Source organism: Gopherus evgoodei, chromosome 6 (assembly GCF_007399415.2).
Source record: "Gopherus evgoodei ecotype Sinaloan lineage chromosome 6, rGopEvg1_v1.p, whole genome shotgun sequence".
Taxonomy (NCBI): Eukaryota; Metazoa; Chordata; order Testudines; family Testudinidae; genus Gopherus; species Gopherus evgoodei.
This window is the reverse complement of record NC_044327.1, coordinates 86,535,837-86,549,233: the sequence shown is the minus strand read 5'-3', so window position 1 is coordinate 86,549,233 and position 13,397 is coordinate 86,535,837. Positions and strand designations below refer to the sequence as shown.

General features: G+C 45.5%; 1 protein-coding gene across 8 annotated transcripts in view; it reads right to left on the bottom strand.

The window, feature by feature from the left end:
- The window catches only part of TNPO1 (transportin 1), a 176,177-nt gene that overhangs the window by 139,665 nt on the left and 23,115 nt on the right, over positions 1–13,397 (bottom strand). For 6 of the 8 annotated variants that reach the window (XM_030567697.1, XM_030567696.1, XM_030567698.1 and 3 more), the window contains exon 2: positions 5,431–5,544. In XM_030567697.1, the coding sequence (XP_030423557.1) occupies positions 5,431–5,544 (114 nt within the window). Of the gene's footprint in view, positions 1–5,430; positions 5,545–5,658; positions 5,845–13,397 lie in introns of those variants that run through there. The other 2 variants (XM_030567693.1, XM_030567692.1) reach the window with 2 other exon arrangements.

Below are 13,397 nucleotides of genomic sequence, written 5' to 3'. Positions count from 1 at the left end.
GATCAGCAGCTGAGGTGAGTGGAGCTGGCGGCTGGCAGGGCTGGAAGCCTGGGCCCTGCCTAGCAGGGGCTTGCGCTGGAAGCAAGGTGAGTGAGGCTGCAGCAGGGACCCCAGCTGGTAAGGGGTCAGCAGATGGAACCTCAGAGTGGCAGTGGGCTGAGTGGGTCAGCCCACCCAGCTCTGGGGTTTCAGGGGTGGGCTGAGCGTCTCCGCCAGCCCTCCTCTGAGGTTTCAGCCGCCGGCTCCTGCCAGCCAGGGTCTCAGCCCACTGCCAGCCTGGGGTTCCTTCCCCCAGACCAGCAGCGGGTGCTGAGTGAGGCTGCAGCAGGGGGGATCCCGGCTGACAAGGGGCCAGCAGCAGGAACCCCAGAGTTGCGGCGGGATGAGCTGCTCACCCTGCCGCAGCTCTGGGATTTCGGCTGCCAGTTCCTGTCAGCTAGGCTCACAGCCCGCCTGGGGTTCCTTCCCCCAGGGCAGCAGGGGGTGCTCAGTGGGACCCCAGCTGGCAAGGGGCCAGCAGCGGGAACCCCACAGCGGCAGCAGACTGAGCAGCTCAGCCCGCCCCATGGGCCAACCAAAATCGGCTTGCGCGTCACCTTTGGCACGTGTGCCGTAGGTTGCTGACCCCTGGACTAAGACGTATGTTGAGATGCAGCCATTTTGAGACATTCCCCTTTTAAACCTACAGAAATAACCACCATAAAAATCAACTGGAGTCAAACCTTGCTATTATCTCTGCATTGTTCCCCCCGCAAATAAAAACAAAAACGAAAAATACAGTGCAAGCATAGCAGGAAGGAGAACCAGAAGAGATGTTCTAAGTGGAAACCCCAAAACAACACTGAAGCTACTGGCCTAGGATCCACAGGATTTTCCAGCTCTAACAGCTTCTTCCTCATTCACTGTTTGAGACTGTTGCCAACTTCACATTTGAGGGTTTGTCTGGTGACTTCCTGCCAAGATGCAGCTGTTTACACACTCAAAGAGACAAAAATGTCACTGAAGAAAATTTCCAGAGAATTTTATATACATACACACACAGGCAAATACAGTCAAAAAATCATTCACAAGCTCAATAGTGTTAATAAATTCCATGCTCTCTTCTCACTACATTCACAAGCTCAATAGTGTTAATAAAATCCATGCTCTCTTCTCACTACATTCTGTTGCACATCAGAAGCAACTACACCAGTACACTGTCATCATCAGGAGAGCACCCGCTGCTCATTAGGAAGGAAACTGCAGCCCTCTGCTCATTGGGAAGGGTGCTCTGTACAGGGCAGCCAGGTTGGCTGGGGTTGGTTAATTTCAGCTGAGCCTCCCTTTCTTGCCAGCCTGGATTTGAATCAAGAGGTTAGTGAAAGAGAATGCCCAGAGCCAGGGGAAAGAGGGCATTGACCTGAGCTCAGCGCTGCAGGGAGCCAAGAAAGTAGATTTAATCTAAAATAAAAATAAAAATAAAATGAATAAATCAGCTAGCCAGGGCTCGTACTCCCCACTTCCAGGGTTTCATATCTCAAAACAGCTGGGCAGCTAATCCCTATGACAAACCAGGAGAAGGTGTAAAGGGGAAGCAAAATCAAGCTAGCGCCACCTCTGATCCTGTAGTAAGGGCTTCATCCCTGGAGAAGCCATGACCACTCCCCTGCACCATTGAAATACACAGTGCTGTCTCATCCCACCCCATCTTCCATCAGTGCAGCTCTCTCACTGGCTAACCTGGCTCCCTTGCCCAGCCCACTTCATTAGGGTATACTACCTATTACAGAGCAGTAAGAAAGAACACATTTGGGTAAAAACAAGCCCTGGCTAATGTGCTGCTCTCTCCAAAGTGCATTCGGCTTTAGCAAAGTACTTAATTAGCCTCCACAAACGTCTTTTCCTTGCCTGCAGTTTATAGTGATCTCAACCCAAGAAGCCCTGGAATGTGATTCCTTCCAAGGACATGTTCAATAACAACATTGACTTGGTAGAATGGATTTTATTCACACTATTGAGCTGTTTGGGAATATTTTATGACTATACATATTGGTAACTTCTTCCTCTGAATGTCACTGTAATTGGCAGTGAAAGTTGTTAGATTTGTCACTAGTCACTGACACTTATTTTCTCACTAGGGAAACCAAAAAGTCACAATTTAGTGACAAAGTAGCTAAGTTGGCAGCACTGTCAGATTCTTGGGTCCTCCCACTCCCTTTAGGTTTTATTGCAGGTGTATATAATATGACCCTGCATCAAATAAGCCTTTCAAGCCTACAACTAACTTTGTATTTTAAAAGGCATTTTAACATTTAACATGACCTGTGTTTAATTTAGTTACATGCGTCTGAATGTCCAACTCAAGAGCAACAAGGGCAATCAGCCCATATTAATAAGAAAACAAAAATCAATTTAAAGTGTCTTAAGTTTGTAGCAGCTGGCTCATGTCCCACTGGACCACATGATTAAGCATCATGCTGTGATAGGACAGCAATCTCAGTGACTTGCTGAAGCAGGCCCATAAATGTATCAAGTGGCATTTTTGTTATATAGCACTGTTCCACAAGTTATATTAAAAGAGGTTTTTTCAAAACTGCATCATATAATAAAAACAGTAAAAATCCGCCACTTACTAGGGCCAACACCAGCAGAGTACATATTTAAGGTACAGGTCTGTCGCATCTTATGCGCATTTAACATGTGTGATTTCAGCTTTATGCAGTCGGCAAAAAACAAAAAGAGAAAAACAATAATTTTAATATTGTACCTGTAGCGCAGGCGATTTTGCCCACCACTACACTCAACGTAATTCTGACTTTACGCGATTTTTGCTTTACGTGCTGACTGCGGAACGTAACCTCAGCGTAAGATGCGACAGACCTGTATGGCATATGCTGGAGTGTCACAGCACAGCAGACAGCTACTAATGTCATTTTAAGAAAACTGAATGAAAAGAAATGAAACCTAAATGGAAAAAATTAAAATAAGTTATACATTAGATATCTTTGATTTCCCTTCTGATTGGGAGCATTCAGCATATGAAAGTTCCCTTTGATTACATCCTTCATCAAACATCTAGAATGACAAAAAGTTACAAATATGGGATGCAGTCAAGTCGTCTTAAGACTGCACTAGTATCTTTGGTAGTTAAAATTACATTTACTTATCACTATTATGCTATTTGCTTAGCATTTCTCAGCTTGATGGCTTTCACTTTTGTTTAGTCAGCTTCTAATCATTTCATTTTTCAGGATGCCACTCACCAACACAACTGTTTAAGAACACTGCAACAGAAATTTAAGTTTATAGAAATATGCTATCAGACTTATTTGGGGGAGAGGGTTTTTTTTTTTGTTTGTTTGTTTTTAAACTAATTTAGAAATTGAGACAAGTAGAACAAGATAGTATCCCTTTAATAATCTAAAAATACCTTATTAATCAAGGAGACAACTTAAAAACCACAATTTAAATCTATTGTTAACCAACATGATTATGGTAACTGAAAGACTAAAAATTCTCTATTTTAAATTTGAGGTTTACTTTATACTCAGAGTACTGTCAAATGCACAGTTTCCCATTTGTGTGTCGGTCTTTCACACAGCAAAAGGGGAGAAATGAAACATCTTAAAATGGAAAAATGCAGTTATAAATAAGGCTACAATTTTTTCATGGATGTCATGGAAGTCAGTTCCCTTGCCACCCACGGAGGCCAGAAGTGGAGGGACCCCAAAGCTCCCAGCCACCGTGGGGACCCCAGAGCAGGCCCCAGAAGCCACAAGCAGTGTGGGGACCCTGCAGACAAGCTCCCCATTTTGTCACGGATATTTTTAGTAGAAGTTACCAACAGCTTCCGTGAATTTCTCTTTATTGCCCGTGACCTGTCTGTGACTTTTACTAAAAATATCCATGACAAAATCTTGGCCTTATTTATAAAAACCACATGAGTTCAAAAAGGGAGACAGAACCTGAAATAAACTACATTTAACTTATAAATAAAATTAGAAGTATTCTTAATCTGACCATAAAGCCTTGAAGAAACCAGTTCTTTGGAGGTGGGGAGAAAGAGTGCAGAAAGTGGAAGTTAAATCTGATACCTTGAAAGTATCAAGAATATCAACTATGTCTACTTGTTTTTTTTCCTGAAGGACCTCCTAGATGTTTTAGTATTTGTATCTTCATGAAAGGAGAAGGGGAGGATGAATCTTTAACAAAAACATTTTCCTGCCCAAAGTTTAGCTAGTCTGACTAGTCACTCCATCATCATCGGAGACTTTCAGAGTGCACAAAATCAGAACTGCTAATATAAAAATAGAAGCAGGGCAAAAAGAATCCAAGAAAAACAAAAATTCATTTTCCCTTGACAGGTTACCTTCCATGGTTTAGTCATATAACAATTCACTCTTTCAAAACTCTTCCTTGCAAGCAGTACTGTTTTCACAGTGGAAAACCTGAACTTTCATCTATAGATTGAAGAGGCCAATGGAAATACACTTGCCAGCTACTACCACCACCAGATTATGCTTGTTCCATTCTCTATAAAAGGACTAGGACATGTAACAGGGCCCCTCTCAGCCCACATCCACCACACATACACAAAAGATAGAGGCACTCTGACAGAGCTGCTAATACCACGTCCTGCTAAATGAGCGACCGGAGCCTCCTCCCACGGCTGACTCCCGAGAAAAAAGCAGACTAGAGACATCACAGAGTTTAGCCTCATCAGTCAGGGCTAGGGGAGGAGCAGCATTTCTCAACTAGGAAACCCTATGTCCAGCCTGCCCCCAACCCTGTTGGCGGGATCCACCCAAGCCCTCTATGGAAAGAGGCCTGTGCACGGCCGTAGGGCGCGGGGAGCACTCCGGGAAGGCGAGCCCCGCGCTGCTGCAGCTGGGGGCTGGTAGAGGCCCAGCGTGGGGTAACCCGGGAAAGTGGCAGATACCAGAGCGGCATGGCCCGGCCCAGGCTTTAAAAAGAAAAGCGCCACTTAGCTCCCGGGTTGCAACAGGTGCTCGGGCCGGAGGCCAGGAGTAGGATGCGGGTAACATTACCGCCCACGGGTTCCCTCGGCGGTTCAAACCCCGCGCCACGGCCGCCCACCTCAGTACCTGGGCGGGGGTTGGGCCAACAGCGCCCCCGGCTCGCTGGCCTCTCCAGCCGCTCGTAGCGCTGTGGCGGCTCCCTCCCCACTAAGCGGGGCCTGAAACCCGAAGAAGCCACCGCTCCCTCGCCCCTTCCTCGGGAACTTCGCCGCGCCCCTCACGCCCACGCCCCGGCTCCGCAAACCCGGGAAGCCCCTGTCCGTCCTCCCCTCCTCCCCAGGGCTGAGGAAGACGCGGAGCCAGAACCCGTGGAAACAGCAACCAGCGCTCAACTGCGCCTGACTGGCTCGGCCTCCGCGCAGCACGCAGCGACCCCGGCCCCGGCTCCGCGGTAGGCCCCGGCCAAGGATACTTGTTGCACTGCTCTCTGCGTGGTAGTGTCCGGGGACTGCGACTCCTTGAGCAGCTGCAGGATCTGCTGGAGCCCCTGCTCGTCGGGTTTCCACTCGTACTCCATCTTGGGTCGCTGCAAAACACAGACACAGGCGGCCGCGGTTACTAGCGCTACAGGCCTCAGCGGAGGGGAGGCTGCGCCCGGAGCGCGGCCCGCTCTCGCCCCAGCACGCGCGCACGTACGTACCGAGCGGCGGACCCGCGCGCGCTGCGGCCTCCCCCGATAGAGCTGTGGCAGACCAAGGCGAGCAGCACTGACCTGCTCCTAGCCCCAGCCACCGCCGCCTGCTGTGCGTGCGTGCGCGCGCTGAGCGGACTGAGTCACTCACGCCGAATTTGCAGCCTGGTCCTAAGAGCGACGCGTCCCCCCGGGTCTTAGCGCCCGCCGTGCCACCGCCAGTCCACCCGGCCGGCTCAGCCCTTCTGCCTCCGCCGGCGGCACCAGCCACCGCAGCCGCTTGCCTCAAGCTCCAGGTGCGTCACACACAGCGTGAGAGGATCAATAAAACAATCGATTTAAACCCCATGATCTATCAGGCATTAATGGATCCACATCAGCGCAATGTCCAGCAGCAGAGAGTGACGGACGGTCACTCAGCGCTTTCCTCGGCAGCACCCTCATACACATTCCACCCCATAGAGCCCAGAGGGTGATAGCAACACTCCCAAAACCTGAGACAGCAACAGTAGCAATAGCCCCACAGACCTGAAAACACCGCAGTTATGCAGGAGAGTATATTCTGAACAGTGGCAGCAGGGACTAAGCCCCTATCCATCAAGGGATGTGATCCTTTAGGTGAGAAGTCGCTTAAGCAAGCCAATGAGAGATGGGGGGGTTCTAACCAGCACCCCCTCTCAGAGGTAGGTGTATATTGCTGCTCAGTGATCCACAAATGGAGCCAGATGGCCTAGGGACCTAAGGCTTTTCACATAAGAATAAGTTAGGCATCCCACACTACCCAAACAGCCAGAGGAGGAACAAGTGATAGTGGTATCCACTTTATAACTTTTAGCCCATTGATTAGAGCATTCATCTGGGATGTGGAAGATCCAGGTTCAATTCCTCCCTCAGACAACATGAGGGGGAGGATTTGAACAAAGCAAGGTCTAACTCTGACCACTGAGCTATTGGGTTTTTCTGATGGGGAGAGGGTTCCCTCCATCTCTCCTGTTGAAGTTTCCACTGTAACTAGAAAATGACATTCATCTGATGAAGTGGGTATTCACCCACAAAAGCTTATGCTCCAATATGTCTGTTAGTCTATAAGGTGCCACAGGACTCTTTGTCACTTTTTACGGATCCAGACTAACATAGCTACCCTTTTGATACTAGAAAATGAAAGAGTCATTGGAGCAGAGGAATTAGTCCTAGGTCTCCCTCCTCCCAAATAGATGCTTTAACCATTGGACTGTAGAATCATTCTTGATCTCCGGCCCACTGACTTCCATTATTGATGCAATCTTCAATTTTAGCAGCCTTTCACAAGCAAACAAATTATTCCTCTCCCCCCTCCAGAAACTCCTCTTCTAATTTTGTTTCCACAAAATTGAGCCATAATAAGATATTTTAGTGTACTACATCACTGAAATGGGAAACCTTCAGTTCAGTTCTAGTCAGTTTTAGTTTACTTCTAGTCAGCTAAACTTTTCCCCCCAGAGTACAGGAACACTTATTTGTAATATATATTTTAGTAATCAGGTGTCAAACACCTAGCCCACAGGCAAGATCTAGCCCATTTTATGTATTTATGTAGCCCATTCAAATTCTGAAGACTCATAGGCTATGACTACACTAGCACTTTTGTTGCTCAGGGTGTGAAAGAAACACATGCTGAATGACAAAAGTTACACCGAAAGAAGTGGCAGGGTGGAAAGCTCTGTTAGATGGAGACACTCTTGTTGGGGGCAGTTTAATTATGTCAATGGGAAAGCTCTCTCCTGTCACTATAGAGCGGCTACATGGGAGATCTTACAGGAGCACAGGCATAAGCTCTCTAGCGTAGACATAGCCTAAAACACTGGTTCTCAACCTGCGGCCAGCAGGCCACTTGTGGCGCAATCTGCACAAAGCTGCAGCCCATGAGACATCCTCAGGGCCATATATGTAGTATTGGATGCGGCCACATAACACATTGTGGGCCACATATGCAGCCCACAATGGTAAATAGGTTGAGAACCACTGGCCTAAGGGTTGGTCTTCACTACTGGGGAAATCAATGCTGCTGCAATTGATACAGCGGGTGTCGATTTAGTGAGTCTAGTGAAGATCAGCTAAATCGACAGCAGCGCGCTCTCCAATCAACTCCAGTAGTCCAGCTCCCCGAGAAGGGTAAGGTAAGTCAACCTGACAGTGTCTCCCGTCAATGCAGCACAGGGAAGACGTCGGGGTAAGTCGACCTAAGCTTTGTAACTTAAGTAGCGTAACTTACGTCAACTTACCCCAGCAGTGAAGACAAGCCCTAAGTGTATGTCTTCTCTACAGGAACTATATTGGCATAGCTGCAGGGCTGCAGCATCCTAACATAACCCCGTAAAATAGATACAGCCTACGCTGGTGAGAGGGGATTTTCGATTGCTGTAGGAACACAACCTCCCCAAGTAATAGTAGCAAGACCAGAAACATAGATCAGCATAGTTATGTAAGGGTGGTGAAGTTTTCACATCCCTGAGTGATGTAGCTACGTTGACCTAAATTTTAAGTGTCAGTCAAGCATGATCTTTCGTTTAAAAAAAAATGTTTGAGGCCTTAACTACTCCTGGGGGAATTCTGTGCCACTATGTGTGTGCAGAATTCATGTCCCCTCACAGATTTCTTTGCTTCCTTGCACAAAAATGACTTTCTGATGAAGAAGTAAAGGGACGCAGGAGCAGTCATGTGCCCCTCTCCAGCAAAGCGGGCACCTTGTTTTGAACACCTGGAGCAGCCAGTGGAGAGGTAAATCACTGCAGAGCTGGGGACATCCCGGCTGGTGGCTCCTACTCCGCGCCAGGCCCAGCTGCTAGTCCCAGCTGTGCAGTGAAGCATGGGACTCCATCTTCCCCAGCAAGGTGCCACCCATGCCCCCACTCCACCCCTTCCCCCCAAGGTGCCACCCATGCCCTGCCTCTTCTCCACCTTTCCTGAGCACACCCTGCCCTCACTCCTCCTCCCCAGAGCCTCCTGCACACCATGAAAGACCTGACAGGCGCAGGGAGGTAGGAGGCGCTGATCAGCGAGGTGGGAGGTGCTGTGGGGAAGGTGGAAGCTGATGGGGGTGCTACAGAGGAGCACCCACGGAGTCAGCGCCTATGCCCCCAATGAGCCCTTGTGCATCCAGATCCCCCCCCATCTGGTCCCCCACTGAGCCACCCAAACCCAGATTGCCCCACCCAGAACCCTCTCACCCCACACCAAGCCCCTCCACACTTGGATCCTGCTGGGCTGAGCCTGCCTGCTCATGCCTGGTGCAGATGGACAAGGCCCCGGGGTATTTCTGGGGCAGGCCCAGCCCTTGTGCTGTGTCAGGGTTGGGTGCAGCTTCATGTGTCCAGGGAGAGCTGCAGGGTGATCTCCCACTTCCATACAGCTAGTGGCCTGTGCTCCCCACTGCCATGTTGGAACTTCCAAATTTATTAACAATTAAAATTTACAGAATTTTAATATTTATTTATAATGACAGTCATCCAAAGGAGAACTGAGTATAACTGATTCAGAGTGGTCTTCCTGAAACAACAGGTAGCCTAGCACAGAGGCAATGAGTGGTGTGAATGACCCCAACCCCTTTTAATGACACTGAACTGTTAATTTTAAATCTTAACTATGAGATTTCATGCCTTCGTTAACTATTTCACAATTGATCATTGTATAATATGAAGTGGTGAGAGTGAAACCCACAAGAGGGGATGAGAACTAGGACTTGATGCATGGGAGGAAATGCAGATGAAGAGAGGAGAGAAACAGAAGAGGATGGAGATGGACAAGAAACATAGGACAGAAATAGCAGTAGTGCTAAAGGTGAGAATATTTTCCCACTGAGTGATACAGAATGCGACTTAAATGACTATCTGTGAACAAAATCACAAAAAAATAGATAGCACTGTCATAGCCAAAGTTCTCAACATTGGGCTTAAGAGAAAAGTTGAACACATGCTGAGTATCCTGAAGCCTATTTCTATAGCCTTGAACAAAATGCAGGGAAATAGCTGTTTTGTTGCTGACACTGTTGAAATTTGGAAGGAACTGAGTGAGATCTTAAAGAGAAATATGCAATGACCGAGTTAAATTACAAAAATGAATGGGACAAGCACTATCTCCAGCTCATTTTCTTGCAAATATTCTCAATACTCGGTACCAGGGTCAAACCTTAACTGCTGAAGAAGAGGAGTTGCATGGCTATGACATGCACATCCACCAATCACCCCTCCATAATGTGAACTATAATAAACTTCAGAGCTAACGGTGAACCATTCAAGAAATATATGTTTGCTGATGATGTTTTAAAGATGTTTAAAGTCACACCAGTGAACTGGTGGAAGTCACTTAAGCACTTGGATTCAGAGACTGTTGAAGTGATAATCTTGCTTTTAACAGCAGTAGCTTCTTCTGCTGATGTTGAAAGAATATTTTCTTCCTTTGGACTAATTTGTTCCAAATTGAGAAATCGTCTGGGACCTGAAAAAGCAGGAAAGCTTGTTTTTCTTTTCACCTTCATTTTCCTGTTTATTCATAATCTGGAAGACTACTGAGTTAGCTGCGGAAGCAAATATTTTAAGTTTCTCACGTTGACCTGGCTGACATAGTCTATTTAATTTTTGGTTTTTAAAAAAAATAAAATAAAAATCATTAACTATTTTAGTTAAACAATTTTAACAAAAACAAACCTGATTTTAAAAAACTTGAATGTTTAACTAAATTCAAAAATTCATATGCTTGTTTTGTTAAAATATGTTTGCTGTTGAAGAAAAAAATCCATAATACATAACATTGTTGTTTTAGTTAAATAAAACAATTTAAATGTCTGTCTGGTGATGTCTTCCTCCTAATACAGCATGGCAAGAAAATCCTCCAAATATTAATGATTAACCTGTTGAATTGGAGATAGTTCACCTCCCACTAACTTCATAAATATCTGCTTCAATTACCTTTGATAAATGAAATAACCAAACAATCATTCATTTTCTGATATAGCTGTAAAACTAATCTGAAAAGTTTTCAAAATAAAGTACTTTAAAAATGTATAGTGTGTACCTTCTAAAAATGAAACCTACATCTATCTCTGAGTTGTGAAGAATACGTATTAAGGTTATAACAACCAACAAGAATGCATTTTTATGTAGAAATCCATGATTAAATCGAGTCTTCTTGACTAGTGATTTAAATCATGGTTTAAATCAAATCCATCCTGCCATATCCTACTTTTGATCTTGTTGCGGAGCTCCCAGTGACATCAGTAGGAGTTCTGCTGAGGACCAAGGGTCCTAAATTTATAATTAAAATGGAAATCAGCCTTTTGAAAAATGAGTTTGACATCCCCAATCCAATAATGCTGAACAAACAACATTTACTGTTACCACTATGAAAGGAGCTTTCCCGCATGATCTGAGGGTGTAAATGTTAGTGATAGTGAGCAAAAAAACAGAACAACTATGCCAGGATATTTAAATTAAAAGGGTAACAATTTATTATTGTTTTGAATGCAATAAAATGGTTATGTTTGGAGTCCTGTATACCAGTATACAGAGTACCACACCTTTACATTCATTATTATGTAAAAGGATGCCACTTTTTAGATCCAAGTGTCTCTAGGGCTCGAGAGGTATACTAGTGACCTACTGTAAAGAGGCTGATATGAATGTTAAAAGCATTTCCCCATATTATGAGGATATAGCTGCAAGGAAGAAGAAGGAGAAGGAGTTGGGATTTCTGCCAGAGTGCTACACCTACACTTTGCTTTAGGATTCCCTTTAAAATATAAGCCTCAAGCCAGGAGGTATTTGATAAATGTGCAGATTCCTGTACAACTCCAGCAAATGGGAGGAAGCTCACTTCTTTGCTGCTTCATGCATAATAGTGGAGTCTCCGCTATTCTGATACCTAGACAGCTGCTGCAAATAATAATCTACCTCTCCCAACCTGCTTTGGGTTGAGGGGAAGTGCTAGAAGACCGTGACTAATCTGTGACTAATTAGAGTACCCATTTTTATACTGTTCAGAACTTTCCCAGGTAGCAACACAAAGGGACATAATTGTTTGTTTCAGTACTGCCCACAGCTTTCTGAATAGCTGTAGTGAAATTGAACAGATTCTTGTTTATTTCATTCGTCTAGTAAAGCTATAAGCAACAGAACAGGTGGGCACTGGAGCACTCATCAAATCAGAATCACAGATACTGCTTGTGGGATATGAAAATATGCATCCTGCAGGTCAAAAGCTAATCTTGAACCTGAAGGAAGAGGTTATTGGAAGCAAATGTTACCATCATGCACCTGTAATGGCATATATATTTGTTGTCTTCTCAGGTCTAGGATTGGATGAAGAACACTTTTTTCTTTAAGACAAAGAAACATCACAAGTAGATGCCTCTTTTCTGTACTCCCAGAGGTATCTCTTCTATGACTCATAATCAAAATGGAGAAGCCACTTCTTTTAATTGGCTTTGTGAGAAGGGCTCCTGAAGCAGGACAAGGAAAGAGTGTAGGTAGAGGCTAAGCAGTGAAACTGGATGGCATAGTCCTGCATATCTACTTCATCGCCCATCTGTCCATTGTTATAACAGACCAAATCTGATGGAAAGGGGCAAGGCAATATTCAAATTAGGTATCACCTATTGGGAGATTACAGTGTGGGTCTCAACCCTCATGTCAAAAATGCTGCCTGGAAGCAGATATGAACATACCTTTGGTCAAGAAAGGAAACAGTTTCTTCTGGAATATTTGGCTTCTTCCTAGGTTAGTATTCAGAAGATCTATTCTGGGAGCAGGTAGGCATCTTCTGCCTAGACTGCCCTTGATATTTAAAGGGCTTGCCATTCAGGGCTGATGTGTATATGGCCAAAGAACATAGTGTAGTCCTGAAATCTCTGGAGGTAATTCAAGGTGTTGGTACATTCACTGAACAGTTATGTTCCCTCAAAGGGCAAGACCTAAGTAGTGTTTTGCACCTCTTCATGGATGCCTTAAGCTTGTGGTCATGAAGCTACAAGCAGCACATGGTCACAGCATTGGCCATTGATCTGGCTGCTGTGTCCAAGGTGTCCATGGTTGCTTGTAGAGACATTTTGACTACTAGCTGGCCTTCCTTAATGATGTATTTCAGCTCCTTTATGGCAACTTATGGAAGTTCATATATGAAAAGAGACACCTGTCTCATGGGAGATAATTATGTTTTGCAAGGAGAACCTAGTAACTAGTGGTTCACAGCTATAGCGATGCTGAGAATCAGGCCTTTCTCCCAAATAACTCCAGTTTCTTGCGGGGTCTTTAGATTTGGGAGTGCTCTTTGCCTGCTTAGATTATTTATGCATAGCAGAGACAGGTGTGTATAGTAGCCAAGGAACCCTAGATTGATGGGTGCACCTAGACTGATGGGTGCACATAACCTTGTTAAATCCCTTAAGGGGTACCTGGTAATGTTTCTCTGTTCTGTTGGCCATAGGCAGTAGAGTACCTGGTGTCTGCCAAAGGATCTTAGCTGGATCTAGAATGCCATCACTGATAGGTAGGGCTTTCCTATCAGGAGCAAATGAGTGCAGGATATCAAAAAGCTAGCGAACTTTTCCCTCTGACAGAGGTCTCAATATCAAGAGTCTCAGAAATTATGAAGAACACTCCTGAAATGTTTTGAAATCAGGCTGCAGTACTAGGGTTGAAGAAATGGCTTTGTCCAAGAAGGAAGATGATCAGTCCCTAGGAGGGAAAAAAATGTTGTTTCTGAGGTTCTGGGGCCTG